The sequence below is a fragment of the Achroia grisella genome, unplaced genomic scaffold (assembly GCF_030625045.1).
Source record: "Achroia grisella isolate CSIRO2021 unplaced genomic scaffold, CSIRO_AGI_Agris_v1 utg903, whole genome shotgun sequence".
In the NCBI taxonomy this organism is placed as follows: Eukaryota; Metazoa; Arthropoda; class Insecta; order Lepidoptera; family Pyralidae; genus Achroia; species Achroia grisella.
In genome coordinates, this window is record NW_026713061.1 from 1563258 (window position 1) to 1580181 (window position 16924).

A 16924-nucleotide genomic window follows, 5' to 3' on the forward strand; every position below is an offset into this window, starting at 1 on the left:
TTGGATAGCATATATTTTGGGTAATTCTACAGTATTTTTAACATACAATGTAATGCTGTCACGAAATTTTAATTAGAAATTAATATGTTCTTAGATGTGTAAAAAATTCTTACATAAAAACCATTACACATGGTTTTTATTTTGATATCAATAAATATCTTTTTTAACATTGGAGCAAATAGTAGTGGCCTGTCAATATCTATGGTTAAGGTTAATGTCATCAAGGCAATAGACACAATAACAGTTAATGCTTGTTACTGTTGTTAATGATGTTCAATTGTTACTGTCCATAACGGGGCCACTGGGCCCATTACTATCATCCTTACCCTTCCTCTTGAGTACATTATTGTATACAGTTGATAACACATATATGCTACTATTGTCTGAAAAATAGGGGGAAAGGGATGGTTCGTAATGGGTACCAGTGACCGCTTTGCAGGCGTTCTTGCTGACTATGACTGACTTCATAGGTACAACTTATACTCCACCGGTTGGTGCCACGCTGCTGGGTATACCATGTCATTATCACCCATTTAAAAAATGTGTGTAACATTAAAATTAGGGTGGGGGGTTTGGGATTACCACTACTCTCCGAAAAATACCCCGCCGAAACTTACTTCTTTTCATTAACTTTAATATAACTTAACAAAAAGAAAGATTACAACAATGATCAGACCTACTTCATTTTTCTGTGAAAATAACAAAAGTGAATTACGAGTCGAATTCATGTAGGTAGAGAGCCGTATGAGCATATGGCTCTGGACATGATTATCGAATGTGTCGCAGGCGTACATGAAAATCTTGTAGTTTGCATTTTCATAGTTATTGTTAGAACGAGGTTTGCAATCGATGTCTAGACTGGCTGGTATGGCAGATGAAGTATATTTGAATATTTGAAAAGAGAGTGTGTTTTGTCATCTTGTCTGTCGTCGTATTGATGTATCTATCTGTATATGTGTTTTTATATTATTTTATTTTGATTAGAAATATATTTTGTTTATCTTATTCTACGTTATTTACTTGAACACCACTATAGTTACTCTGTTAACGTGAAAAGTTCGGAGGTAACTTCCCCTCACAGTTATGAATAGATACTTATCAATAAAACATCTAAAATATTATATGTATGTGTTTCATATTTGCACCGCCGACTGTTCTTTATAGCCATGTAAAAGAGAAGAGCCAATGGTTAATTCTGAAAACCATATCAACTGTCATTGTTCTGACGGATTCGTAGATTATTTCTGAAGCACTTTGGTTACCACAGTAACTGTTACTACGGCTTTGATTTGTCAATCGCATATTCAAGCATAATTATTTAATTAAATTAGTAAATAAATAAATCTCTCGTCTTAGATTTATTTGACTGCTTTGTTGTACGTTTTGTGTTAAGTACGAGTAATCAGATAGTAAGCTGCTTAAAAAATGGTAGAGTTCACGCCTATTCAGATGGAAAAGTTGGTTGAACTTTTAAGACCACCGGAACCTGAAGTATTACAGGGAGATGACCTTACTCCTAGTGGTATATTAATTTTGTATAATAAATTTAATGTAATCTTTTACCGAGGGAGACTAAGAGTTTGTAAAGAAAGCGTCTGCGTGGTTATACTTCTGTGTCACCTATTTCTATCGCCAAGAAGAGTGTTTTTTTAAGTCACATCGGCAATATTGCCATTGAGGATTGATTATATTCTACAACAAGCTTTAAAAAACACTCCAGTACATTTCATGTATATAAGCGATGGATACTACTTTCTATCGACCATCATTTCTGGTGATGATCCATCAGAAATTTGCCACTCTGGTTACTGGATGAATATTGTTTAAAAAATAAAGTACCTATCTACTTGGTTTCATTAGTTTGTCTTGTTGTATTACACGCTATAGTTAGATGCTAAACAATTTGATTTCACATCAATTATTATGTCATTCACATAGTTCATAAGTTGTTATGTAGCTACTCTAATGAATGTAGATACATCATACGAACAATCAATGTATGTAATCAATTTATTCAATGACGGCCTTGATCTAGCGGATTATCGCAGTGTCTCAAATAGTGGTCGGGTTCAATCCATTTGTCAAACAAATATACATATATAGGTACAAGAGTAGATATACTTGTTTGCTATGGTTTGAAAGTTTTCTATGTTTTTTACCTATCTATGTACCTATACAAAAAATATTTAAATATGGCTGTTAATCCTGTAATACCAATAGTATCTACTAGATAGCGCTGTATGAGTAGGATTCCTTTAATTAATTGAAGTTATAACATTTAAGAAATTTTCATTTAAAAAATTTCAATGGTGAATGCAAAAGGTTACGAAATAACTTCGTCAAGAGACCAAGTACCTCCTCCTGAAAACAGTGTGAAGGATGTCCCGAAAACGATAGAAGAATTCGAAGAGCAGGAGGCGAGAGAAGCCAATGAGTTAGAACAAGTGGGAGGTGGTCTCGGTGATCGTAAAGTTCCCGAATACACCATGAATTATCAGCAGTCAGTTACGGCCGAAGACGTCTTCCTCCAGGTTCTCATAATTATTATAAGTTTTTTATTTCTTATCTATTTCTGAGTGAACGATGATTACCTACCGAACTATAGGGTTTTATAAAACTGGACATATCAATAGTAGACTTTAAGTAAAATCGTCTGCGTCGCTTGGTACTCCTGTCTTACGTATTACAGCTCCTAAGTACCTTACAAAAGAAGCAGTTTCTGTTGGATGGTGAGAGTACTGAGGCGTTATGGTTTAGTCCTCCGAAATAGCAATGCAAAAGAGTAGGCACTACAGGCATCGCATGATAACGTGAAGTTTGTGAGTGCAGTTCACGTAGGTATGTAAGTGAAGGTTGCCGCTTACCATCAGATGGCTGTCAAGTTGTTCACCATTCCAGATAGGTACATAAAAAGTCTAAGTTATAAAGTACTTTTTTAAACTTATAGTCAATAGGTAACAAACAAATTGACACTAGGTATAAGATAAATTAACAAAAAATAGATAAATAATAGTAAACCAGTTTTATTGCGTATCATGCTAATGTTGAAATGTTCTATGTTTCTGTCTGTAAAAAATGGAAATTACTATAAACTCGCAAATCGAAGTTAAGTTTGAACAGGTAAAATAAATAATTTCTTATATTTCCTTGTAGATAGGTAGTTAATATCGTAAGTGTAGATTTTAGAATAATCGAAATTTTTGGTGGATAGCTATTATTATATATTGATGCCTTTACCAGTTAGGACAGAAGTCTAGGAGTAATTACACAAATTTTATTGATTTGTATAAAGTGTATTGGGTACTTTTATAACATTTTGTAACATAACTAGGTGCTTTAGAAAAAAGGCAGTTTACATAAAAAATATTTCTTTACAATTGAACCCCACACATTCTTTAGTGTTCAGTGATGTTATACATTTTAAGAGAATAACTGTGTTAATTGGATTGGAGGAATTACGATAAAAATTTAGTGAAAATTTACAGAAAATTTCATTTATTAATTAATTGCGTCAACACAGGCGTTATATAGATAGATATTTCTATTTTTTTGGTGTTTGAAGTCGCGGGCACCACACATATGTGGGTACATAGTAATTTTGAATATAATTAATTTACAGATTGGCCCAAAGACTCCATCGTCAGCTAGTTGTGAAAATCTCATAGTGAAAATCAAAATGCCGGGGGACAAAAAGGAGAATGTCGATTTATCTGTGGACACAAGCAGCATATCCATTAATTCTTCACGATATACATTACGATTGCCACTACCCCATTCTATAAACCCCGATGCATCCAAAGCAAATTGGAATACGACAGAAGAAACGTTAATTTTATCTTTGAAATTAGAGAGAGAGTTTGATTTTGTAAACTTTTAATTACATTTAATGAACTAATTGTGTTACTACTTATTTTATTGAGGCAAATCAAAATAACAGGTATACCTGCCTAGTTTACTTTAATCTTGTAATTTGCAGTGAGTAGTTATATAACTACATTCATAGACCTTATAGCTAATGGGCCCATGCAATCTAAAAACGAAAGAATCGACCAAACATATTTGGCGTCACTGTCATTACCAATTATTAGAGTAGACTGTAGGAAAATGATTATAATCTCAAAATTATTGATATATGGTCAACATATCGATAATGATATTCATCATTAATATATCTAAATCAATAATAATAATAACCGCCTTACTTTCAATGGTCGCGGGCTCAATTCTTCGGTACAAACATTTATGTATTTATTTATGAGTATGATTGTTAAAGGAGGAGTAAAAAGGAATTATTGTAGATATAGAGCTTCATTATCATATTATTTATGGAACTGTGAGATCACTATTTCTATAAACAAAAGTATCCTTGACTATTAACTATATTCCTTAAGTGTTTATTAGGGTTGGCATTTGGTAGTGTTTATTTTACACCTGAGTAATATCAATGATATAATTTACATAAAGGTCATAGGCTCCTGTGTTTGTACAATATATTGAATATTTAAAATTGTTGACATGCGGCAAAATAAATGATTTTTACTTTAGAACACCACATTTGGCGAGAACCACAAAATCATCTGATTAGTGTATTTTTGTAGTGTTCATGCCTTTTATATTATAGAAGGCATGTTACAAAATCCTTTTTGTAACATGCCTTCTATAATATAAAAGGTAGTAGGTAGGTACTTGGTTTTTTAATTCCTATTAAAAAACCAAGTACTTACCTACTACTGGTTGTCTTCAGCGTCTAGTCAAAAATTCAAGTTCATAAATGTAATTGAACCCATAGTACAGGCCAAAAAGGGTCAAGTTCATCACATCCAAATAATAAGGTACCTGGGTCGAATATGGCCAGCCTGAAAATATGGCCATACCCCTACAGGACCAAAACTATGGCGCCATTTACAACTTTATTTATATACGTTAAAACGTCTATGTATGAGTATGCTCAGGCGTCGCTGCCATCTTCCCTGCAGCCCCGTTAGCCCCGCAATGGCAGTCGAAGTGAAACCATGTGTTACGGATACAAATATTCACTCGTAAGTTTCGATGATTTTCTTTGTTTTTGTTGACTTTTACTTAAGAGCATTTAATCTATTTTTGTCATTAGTATTCTAGTATAGTATTATACTTCATGTGTATATGTTCATTCTCAAGCTTACTTTTGTATATTTTTAGTTTTTATCTTTTAAGTAAAATATCGGGTACGACTGAAAATATGACCACTTAGTGGCCATATTTTCGGCATCTACTGCTTTGTTGTTTTTCTCAATTTTATTTATTTCTTTTTTTCCTTGCAGAATGCTCCTTGATACATACATACGAAACAGATCATAGGAAATTAGTCAGAATCTGATATGAAATCAGTAATAGCAGTCGTTAAAAGTGGTGAAATGAAGGTTTTATCTGCTGCCAAACACTAAAGTTCCCAGACGAACACATCGACGATATCTTACAGAGAAAAAGAAAAGTAAATCCAAGTTAGAAAGAAAACCACTTCTTAATAACCAGAAAGAAAAGGAGCTGGCGTCTCGTACCCAATAAAGTTGGTATTGTTTTGTTTGTGATAAAGATGAAGTCGCCGACATGAGACTTTGCATCAAATGTGCTTCATACGTCCATGAAGAAAGTGTTGGACTTACATCCAATGATAAATAAATCTTTATTTGCATGAAATGCGAGTAAAGAATGAAATATTAAGATTACGACTGAGTGCAAATTTAAGATTATGTGGTCTCAAATTGTGTTATTACAGAGGTTTAATTAGTTACTTAATTACTAATGTAAAACATTATTTTTGTTCTGAGTTGAATTTTTTTTTGTCCTATATTTCATTAAACAAGTTGTTTCAATAAATTAATTTTATTTATAGCACTAAGTTCCCTTGCAAATAGAAATTACCTTTATAGTCAGTTCATACCGTTAATATGGCCAACACCTGGCCATATTCACATACACTGTCGGAAAAATGGCCATTTTCCCAACTTAACACAAAAAAATTAACACAAATCCTAACCTATCCGTTTCTAGGTTTTTCCGTGCCCGCGATATATTACCTAAATGAATACGTTATCAAATAAATACTGATTTGTATCTTTTCATTGTTATAAAATACGTTATTTCTAGTGTCAAACCTTAACGTGGCCATATTCGACCCAGGTACCTTACTACTTTTGAAGATGCTTCAACGAACCAACACGTTTTTCCGAGTCACTGTCAACTGTTGATAACAGTTGCGACGTTATGTTAATATCCTAGAAAAGTAATAGTCCATTAGAGAGTACCATCAGTCCTAGTACTTTTATTATCTACCTATACTTATTTAAAATAAAATAATATAAGTTTATTAACATTATTGTATATCGATGTATTGTAAGTATCGATATGTAATCAACCCTATCAATATAACCCCAGCAGGCGTCAAGGCGTCAATTTGTTAAGAATATACATCATATCAATGCCGGTTTTAATTGAATGACTTGAAGCGTGAGAATAACAATTTATGTAGATTGATATGGGCCATGACTAATTTTAGGTAATTGTTTAACAATTACTAAATGGTGTACAAATACTTTTTTTCTATAGTTAATTGTCAACAGCTTTTCATATTGTAATAATTTCTAATAATTAATTTCATAGCAATAATATTTCTTAAATTAACACAGGTTACAGTTAAATATGTTAAATGGAGGTATCTGAAATACATATAGATACCTAATTCAGTAGGTTTGTGCATTTGCTAACAAGGTTTTATTGTCTGAATGAGATGTTGGGTTGTTCACATATCTAACATAAAAAACCGACAATTATAGTTATTACCCATTAAATTAATTCTTACCTTTTGTAGTATATACTATAATATGTTCTACATCTATTGTTGACGACGCGACGCAATGTAACAAAGAAAAGGTCTACGCAATTACAGTGTCAAAATAATTATATACCTACTTATCTATCTATTAGTAAATAGGGTTCTTTGTTATATATACTAATAAAAGTGCATGCGGTTTCACCTGCGTGATATTTATAGCCTATATGTTATCCTGATGTATAAGCTACATTACTTTAGAATTTCATTAAAATCCGTTCAGTAGTTTTTGCAATAAAGAGTAACAAACATTCATCCATACTCAAGCTCTTTCACGTTTATAATATTAGTAAGATTTACGTATTCAGTTACTTGAAAATCTTGAGTTTTGAATACCAATTCAGACTCCACATAATGTAGCTATTAGACACAAAAATACTCTAAAAATGTTATTTGTTAAAAAAATGTATGATGTTCGTGTTAGTTCATGTTGATTATAGTAAGCCTAAGCTGAAGGATGATTAGTGGTTATAGAACGAATAAAGAATATTTCTATACCGAAGTTAACTTAATGCTAAGTCGTCAGGGTGAGTACATTTCTTTTACGAACGAGTATTCCTACCCCCAAGTAACTGGCTTTGTAAACTGTATATCGACAAAAGTGGCAAATGAAATTACAAGGTATGATTATCACTTACCATCAGGTAAGCTGTGCGTTTGTTTGTCATTCCTATTATATAAAACAATTTTTGTTTCAGTAGCTGTTAGTACATATGTTACGAAATCTATTTCTATTTTAACGCTAAAGTGCGACTTGTTTGGCCCACGGAACCGTCAGAAGATATATCTATTCATGTGTGGCATTCCCATTTTTTGTTTATGTTAAGTAATGATTATTTATCAAGGATCATTTCGCGACGATGCCTCTGTGTGGTCAGCAAACTCTGGTGTATTTCATTACAAACATTCGTGTGATGCGGTTGTGAGAACCACGTGCCTATTTAATTATAATGAAATAAAATTATTTGTAGTTTAGAAATGTTCAACAGATACACAAGAGTTTAAAAGTGCATAATTAGTACCTACGCGAAGTATTTAAAAAAGCTTAGATTACAAGGTAATTAATTAGTCCGTGTTGCCAATTAAAAATGTAAGTTGATCAGATTGATTTTCTTTTATTTTAATTTTTACACTGGCATATTCATCGTAAGTAGTACTTATTAAATTTCTGGCATGTAAACAAGTTGACTTTTAAGTGAACTTTATCGATTTGTTTCACGGTACATTTGTATGTACCTATATAATTTTATTTATTTTATTACAATTACTTTTGCAATTTTATAGTATAATATATTGTAGAAATACTTGTAAATAACAGATATAACAAATGGAATAAATATATTTGTTATGCAAATAAGAGTATATCGAACATTTGAGGCTAAGTGTTTTACACGATACATAGGTACTTCAAGGATAATAGATTTAACAAAAAAATATATTCACACTTTATGTGGTAGGTATACGATAATAATTAGATACATAAGGAGCATAATAATGGTGCACTACTAAGTTGTAAAATTTATTTATACATCTGTCAGTTGTAAAATCTATCTAAGTATAATTCCCCCCAGATCTACGGGGTAAGTAGAAAGTAGCGCTGTGTTACTCTTGACTTGTGTCTTTACACACAATTCTTGCTGTAGATGTACCTATATAGTAACAATATATGGGCAATTATAACTAAAGAAATTACTTTTTTGTCTTTGAAGTCATAGATTAGCTATAACATTATTAAATTGTTTATATTCTCCACGCCTAAAGTCACGCCTTTTAGAATGGCATTAAATTCTGTGCATTTAATATTTTAATTCGTATCTTTACATACATACATTACAAACATTTAATAATAGCAGGCTTGTAGGTATAAAGAATTGTGCCAACTTCAACCGTTAGATATACCTACGATAAGGCGGTTTAAATTAGCACAGTAAGTTAGGCTGCGGGGTGGTTTCACAACATCATATATTTATCATTATATTTTTGTTTTATAGAATGTCTTCAAAAAGTGCATTGTGGATTCATGGATTTCTTATTTTAAATGCCGTAGTAACGATAGATTCCTTGAGAACTTTGGATGAAAACAAACGTAGGTATTTTTATAGAAGTACTAAAGTTTGATGGCATAATGAACTGTATTTAATATTTACATTACTTTCAGAGCTATTTTCACCGAACAAAATACCTGATAATGCATTAAGTCCGAAGCGTGCAATCGTTAGACGAAAAATAATATTATACCACAACTTTTTGCGTTCTAAAGTTCGTCCCTCGGCTTCTAATATGCTTTTAATGGTGAGTACCCTGACAATAAATTCCCATGCAATTCTAAATATAAACAATCAGTCATAATAAAAACTAGTTACGTGCGAATCAGTGTTCGCTACAATAGGGTTCCATATCATTCACATTATGACCAATTGACTCTTATAACTAAGGAAATAGTTATTATACTCGTATCGTAGTGAGAATAACAATATGTTTTATGCATAAATTTAAAATTTTTAGATTGTTTTAATCAATTATTAACCAATGTTTTGTAAAAACATTTATTCATATATTAGGTAAACAGTAACTTTAAGATGTGATAGTAAAATTTTTCCAAATTCTTTTTATTCTACTTCTTCTCTTTGTTATATTATATAGAGTATATATATATATATTTATACAGAGTATAAACATTAACATTTCTTACCAAAGATTGAAAATAGTCAAAAGAGAACGCTATGTACTCAATAAAAGTGAAGTCATTGTTCATTAAATGTATGAGTTCTAAGTGATTGATTGGTCATTGTTGTCACTGTTTTAACTGTCTGCTTGCTAGACAGCGCCAAGAAAATTGCTCGTAAAATTCATTAAAGAAACTTATAAGACTGTCTACCTATTTAAATGCAGTATTAAAAACTATTACTAAAAATAAAACTGTAGTACCAACAAACAATGTAGCATAATAATGCTTCTAACAATATAAAATATAGACATTACTTACTAATTATCTGAATTACCTGTTTTTAAACTTTTGTCTTAAATCTATACATTGTTAAAATCTCAATAGAGGTTAGAAGTCAGTTAGTTTGCCATTTCAATTAATAATTTAAATATCTATGTATATTTATAAAATTATTGTCACGTAATTTGAATTAAAAAGTCACGAGCAAGGAGTATCAAAAAGGTTATTGAAACGGTACGCAACTAAGTATAATAAAAACACAGTTTTTTATTTGTGTACAAAAATATGAGCTAATTATACCTACCTATACATTATTTTTAAAGGTTACGAACCAATGAATACTCGAAATGTTTTTTAACAACAAACAGGAAAATAATACCATTTTGTACCATAGAAAGCCACCGTCATGAGTGAATGAACTATGATCTAATATCAATATAACAAATAGGTTACCTAATTTTTTTTTAGTTTTATGATAAGTACATTTTATAATCAACATAATATTTCATAAATATGTGTTTGTTTGTTGTTGTTTATTATTACTAGCGTAAAGCGCTGCTGCAATGTAAATTCCCATCATATAAGTTATAAGGATAAACAATGATAAACGTTTACTAATTAGAGTTATTTTATACTTTTTGCAGTTTGTAATAAAATTATCTATCTGACTGACTGATCTACAACCTTTGAAAGCATGCGCAAAGTACAAATTCCCATGTGACTGCGTATTTGAAACTAAACTAGGTATAAGTTGAAACAAATTAAAAATAATTGGATGGCGTTAGTTGTTCAAACAAGGGATTTTACATTTGAAATATGCTACTTAAATGCTATGTACCTAATATTTAGGATTGATTAAAAAAATAATCTTTTAATTGCCTTGCCTTTATCCCATAATTTGGAGCCGGTGCAATAGATATGTCATTTAAAAAAATACCATAAATAATGTATCAGCTAAGTTTCTTGTGAGTTTCATATTCTTTCCATGTGGCAGCTGTTCAACTTACCTGTGTTTTGGTTATCTTATATAGTAAATTTTATATGAGAATTTATAAAAATAAAACATTTGTTCTTTTACAATCTTTGCAACTTTGCAATTAGTTATATATGGGTCAGAAGTTTAAAATATAATTGAGTATAACTGTCGTTGTCTATTAATGTAATAAGTGCAATAAAGTATATATATATATATATATAAAACTAAAATAGATTATATAAGAAGATTATAAGTACATCCAACTTTAATTGTTATTTCAGTCGTGGCATGAAAGGGCGGCACGACAAGCTCAACGATATGCAGAGCAATGCGTATTCCTACAACACAACGATCCTAGTGAAAATACCGTGCCACGACTAGGTTCTTGTGGACAAAATCTCTTCGTTGCTGCACAGAAAACTCCATGGTGAGCAAATATTTGTCATTTAAATATTTATGAAATGAAATGTTTCTATTTAATTTTCTTTTCTTGTGGTAATTGTACGGTACTAAATACAGATTATTATTTCATAATAAAAAATCGATACAACTTTTCTTAAAAAACATTGGAACGCTCCACATTTTTTAGTAGTATTGTACATAATTACTGATATTTTCCACCAATATACTGATGATTAAAATTTTGTCAATAAAACTAATTAATCCAAGAGACTGGTTTAGGTCTTGCTTTGCTTTAATAGGTTTAATAACATAATACCACCAATTAATTTGTAATTAATTAATTAAATTGAAATATAAAATACCTTTGTTAAGAAATCAAGTTTATGTCTTAAATATCTATGTGTATCATTGGTATTTCCTCTCAGAAATAAAATATTATTTTATAAATTGGAGTTACTTTAATATATAAAAGTACAGAGCCACAAATTTAATACATTTATTTTAACTTTAATATTATTCATCGCTCTTATGGAAAAGTATTATAATGAACAAAAGGACAGAGTTGACCGTTAACAAATAAAGTTTTATTGCAATATGATTCACGATGCGCGAATTATAAAAACATATCATATCATTGTACTAAATTATCTACAACTGAAGTAAGTAGGTATATTATTTTTCGATAAATAAATCAGCTGCTATAGCAAAGCGAGAAGATCTGCAGTCTTATAATATAGTTTTTACTGTTTGTTAAAAATTATCTCATGACGCCAAATCAATACTCTATAGTTTATAATAAGCGTACTTAATAGAAACACACTATATTATAATTACCTTTACATACATTGATAAATGTGTTTGAAATTATCATGAGATAATGCAATGCCTACACATGGCAACTTGTTTTAAAATTTACGGGTTACCTCCTTTTGTTTAATACGACCGTATTACATAATATATAAATACTCCTGAACACAAAGATATATACAAGGATTATTTAAAAGAGCAACACACAAGTTTCTTGTTCGTTCTTCTTGTGATGAGACAGCTTTCCGAACGAGTGGTAGATAAACAAACAAATTGTTATGACTATTCAAAAGTGCTTAAATTAAGTTTATTTGAATAAATAATTTTCTATTCTATCACTCTATCAATGGCTAATTGAATGAAATTCTGATCAGATTTTTTGAGATTATTGCGAATATACCAAAAGATATAAAATAAAAAAATGCTAGTTGATAAAAAAAAACAATAAACTTGATTTATCTAGTATAAATCAAGTTTATTGTTTTTTTTAAGTAACCAAACTTTAGTAACAAACGACGTATTATGAATACAAAACTGAGTTATATAAATAGCAAATTAATTTAGCTACTAGTGTTACTAGTTTGTAGGTTTTTCAGTAATTATCTACTAATCAAACTTTTAATATATTTAAGTAGGTATATCTATAATATTTCTTCTTCATTCTCGTTTATTGCTATATGAAAGCGATATGCTACGCATAAAACCAGTGTGTGATGTTACGCGTCAAGGTTTCTTAATATTATAATTATTGTAACAATTCCCATGAATGAGATGATAAATTATCGGTCTTGTTTAGTTTAATTTTTTTATTGATGTGTGTATCTATTTCCGCGACTAGCAGTTGTGTCCGTCACGATTTTTTTTTCTCATTCCTTGTGGATAATAGCAAATTCGTGAACACATAATCAATTTCACAGTTAATAAATTATAGTGAATAGACTGCCCTTTAATACTTGCAATCGAGCTGTAAGCATTAATTCTTCCGGACGATAATTGATGCCATTAAAGTGTCCAAGTTGAAATGAAAATTAATCAGTTCAACTTAATAAGTTAGATACGTATAACAATATAATAGCTGTCTTACATACCTACAACTAAATAAGAGTAGGTAGTATAACATAAATTATTGAATATGATACAATCCATTGCCACATAACACCACGCATCGTATTTTATCATAGGATCTTAGGTACTGAATATGTTTAGGTCCTTTTTTGTAATGAATAAAGTAGGATGTTAAAGTAGGAAGCATTTACATACGATAACAGTATCAGTTTGCATCGGGGCATCAGTAGAGGTTTATACAGGAATTTAGGTCATTGAGCCCATTATAGCGAATTCACTATAAATTGTTTGGTTTCTATGGGCTAGCCTGACTATATATACTACACATTACTAGAAATAGGTTAACCGGTGCTACTCGTACGTAGATATAATAGTTCTCTTTAGATTAACAAAATTTCTAATTCATTAAAATGTACTGTTCTATGTACGTATATATACAATTTTCTCCATATAACAATCTGGTTTTCTTGCTATTTTTAATAATAAAATATTTCGTGAATAAGTTTTTATTTTTCTCCTCATATGGAATGCAGTATTCTAAAAGTAAATACGGCTATTAATAATTGAATATATTACATCATTCATTAGTTATTGAAATCTTATGAATTCCTAATATGGCTAATTGATTTGTCTTCATCCTATTACCTTTGTGATAGCGCAACCGCATTGTCTATTCCATTATCATAAAACTTACTAAAATGCATGAATTTCTGTTCATCATAACTAAAAACTACATATAATCATCTTTTACCGACTGAAGTGTTTTCAAATACGTTACGCTAGTTAGTTATATAAATGTTAATTCCCTTACTTAGATATCAACACGCCATTTCATTCCATGCTATTTTGCTGTTATTCGTAATACTTAATTGTGTTATATTTGATGAAAACTGTGTCAATAGTCATATATGTATCTATACTAATATTGTATATGCGACATTGAGTTTGTCAGTCTGTTTGTTCATAAATAAACTGTAGGATGAATATTAATAAAATTTAATATAAAAATAGATTTTATTATGAGGACGGACCTAGTATATACCTATATTTTCTATATTATTTGTATCAATTATGTTGCACATAACAGCTAGTTTCTATACCCACGATATTTTAGAAACTATAAACAAAAAGCACTACCTTACGTTCCAGGTTTTTCGCACTCAAGACTTGGTTCCTCGAGTACAAAAATTTCACGTATGGCGCTCCGGTTCATAATTTAAAAGCAGTTGGGCATTATACGCAAATGGTATGGGCCACAAGTCATAAGTTGGGATGTGGACTAGCCCATTGTCCTGGTGGCCCTTGGGGACATTTTTATAATTATGTGTGCCACTATTGTCCAGCGTAAGTGATTTTTTCAATATCTACTAATCTAAATATAGATAAATTAAACTAAATTTGTAGTAAAACACTAAATCGCCGAAACCTCTGTAATTATGAAATTTTCTTTGTGCTAGTACATAATGAGTATCAATTTTTCAGTATGTCTAGAATCCCACGACTAAACGGCCGAATGTATCTTAATGAAGTATGACATGATATTAAATTGTTATCGTAAAAAGTAAATGAAGACTTGGGTAACAACTAGTACCATATAAATGTTTAATTTACTAGTTGGCCAGGCGGTTTCAATTGAAATAGCACACTGTACAATAGAAACCTCATTCTAACCAGATAGGCAGGCGGCTTTGTCATATTTATTATTAGAATTGTAGTTTTATACAAGTTTTAGATATAACAAAAAATGGTCTACGGTATGCATCTTAACCTGTAGGTTCGTGGCATATATAAAAAGTACAGTAATAGCTTCGAATATTTTTTTAATGTGTAACTGTCTCATCTCAAATTTTTTTCATTATCATGTAGGTACAACTGTTAACTATATATGTAGTATGTGTGTAAAGTAAATGGAACCAAAGTTTTGTCGCGAAGTAAATACCACACAGTCTCTCATCTGGTTGAAAATGTCAATCTTCGCCTATGTACATGAAAAGCACTACGAAAATCTCTGCGTTATGTATCATAACATAACATATCATGTCTTAACGCCTGTGACAAGTCATTAGATAAAAAATTTGTCATGCCACCGTATTCTGAAATAAAAATATCATATCGAAACCTTTCACCCTTCAAACCTACAGATAATATACAGCACTTCGTGGCGAATGAAATTGGTGAGATAGACGTACTTAGACAGGCGACTTGGTATAAAGCCTACCTCAGAAGATTAATTTCGAACACATAAAAAGTTTAGTATTTGTTCAAATTTACAGAGGCAACATCGACACCATAACCCAGTATCCTTATAAGGTGGGTTCACCGTGCGGCGACTGTCCGCATGACTGCGTTTCAGATGAGCTCTGCGCCAACTCATGTCCTCTTAAGGACTTTTACTCAAATTGTGATCAACTGGTGGGCTTCACAGATATCTGCGGACAAGGCTACTGCAATGCGACGTGTGGATGCGGTGATACTAAATTATATAAAAATTATCCTTGGTAGCCTGTTGGTTTGTCTTCTTTTGTATATCCCATGTATAGATATAAATTATCCGTATTAAACTGTACATAAATAGCTATAAAACTATATTGGTTTTAATTAATAACATTGGAAACAACTTATATATTTGTGTATATGAATAAATGTGTAGTTATAACTTTGAACAATTCACACAGAGCCATCTAGTCCCAAGTTCAAGTCACAAGCATCTTGTGGTATGGTCACTAGACCAGTGACAGAAATACATAGTACATTTTTTTGTAAATATATACGTAATGTACGGAGAAAAGCACCCTGACAAACAACTATTCTCATGGCTACAAATAGTTTGCATCGTTCGAGGAATCGAATCCAGAAGATCGGAAATAAAGCGGTGTGCTAAAACCTAAACCACTGAGACTGTCAAAAAGAACTAACAATGTACATTTCTGTAGAATTTAAAATAAAACTTAACTCAATGATATGTATTTTTAAAATGGCTACGCTTCAAGATATGATTTTAAAAATGTAGAAAATATTATTTTCCACAGCTTTATCAATATGTATTATTTAAACGGTTCGGTTCATTTCTATTATGTTATTGTTAAACATTAGTACATGTTTCTTTTTATTAAATTCGATTCAATGCACGTGACAAATCAAACGTATAAAATCAAGCTCTAATAAATTCCTGAGTATGATATTGAACTACTTAATATTCTTAAAATACCTTACACAGTGTTAAGGTTGATAAGTTGATTGATTCATTATTGCATTGTAATGCACTATCTTACCTAATATTCAGAGATATTTTAGCGTTCCATTGGTCATATATATATATTTTTAATCGTTTACTTACAACAAATCTTTTAATTCAATTAGTTAAAAAATGCATTTATATAGATTATTTTATACGATACAACGTCATTGTTATCAATGAAATACATTCATCGTCATCATCATCATCAAAAATCGTTGTACTATTAATTGAACATAAGTAATGTATTTTGTATCAACAACAAACCGTCAGATGTAGGCAAGGGTCATGCTCTCGGGCACAACAGGTGAGTCAGCAAGTGGGGTGCTTGCCGGCGCGTGACACCACCTCATGACTGTTTCGCCTTTGCCCGACTTATCTATCTTACGTAACTATATTTCCTTAAAATAGTATACAGTAACTGTAAATTTCATCGTGCTTAAAGAAGCATAAATATGATATAGACTAAATAATTAGAAATGAGAGCAATCCTTATTATCGTAACTCCACACTCTCTTAATTTTACACCACTTGCTAAAAATTCACAAATTAATGTAAAAAATTTTAGTTCCTGCGCCTTGAAAAAAAAAATCTATATTTTTACGTATTTTAGATATTGTTTTG

At 30.8% G+C, this 16924-nt stretch overlaps 2 protein-coding genes across 2 annotated transcripts; both read left to right on the top strand.

Annotated features, from left to right (window-relative positions):
- Positions 1-1074: 1074 nt before the first annotated feature.
- On the top strand, positions 1075-3877 carry LOC131853630 (dynein axonemal assembly factor 6). Its single transcript, XM_059204599.1, has 3 exons — positions 1075-1522; positions 2323-2531; positions 3620-3877. Exons 1-3 carry the CDS (start codon positions 1426-1428, stop codon positions 3875-3877), a joined length of 564 nt encoding a protein of 187 aa, XP_059060582.1. The 5' UTR covers positions 1075-1425.
- Positions 3878-7790: 3913 nt separating this feature from the next.
- On the top strand, positions 7791-15591 carry LOC131853631 (serotriflin-like). Its single transcript, XM_059204600.1, has 6 exons — positions 7791-7925; positions 8860-8954; positions 9027-9160; positions 11073-11218; positions 14215-14409; positions 15339-15591. The coding sequence occupies exons 2-6, from the start codon at positions 8861-8863 to the stop codon at positions 15565-15567; spliced, it is 798 nt and encodes a 265-aa protein (XP_059060583.1). The 5' UTR covers positions 7791-7925; position 8860; the 3' UTR covers positions 15568-15591.
- The last annotated feature ends 1333 nt before the right edge of the window (positions 15592-16924 follow it).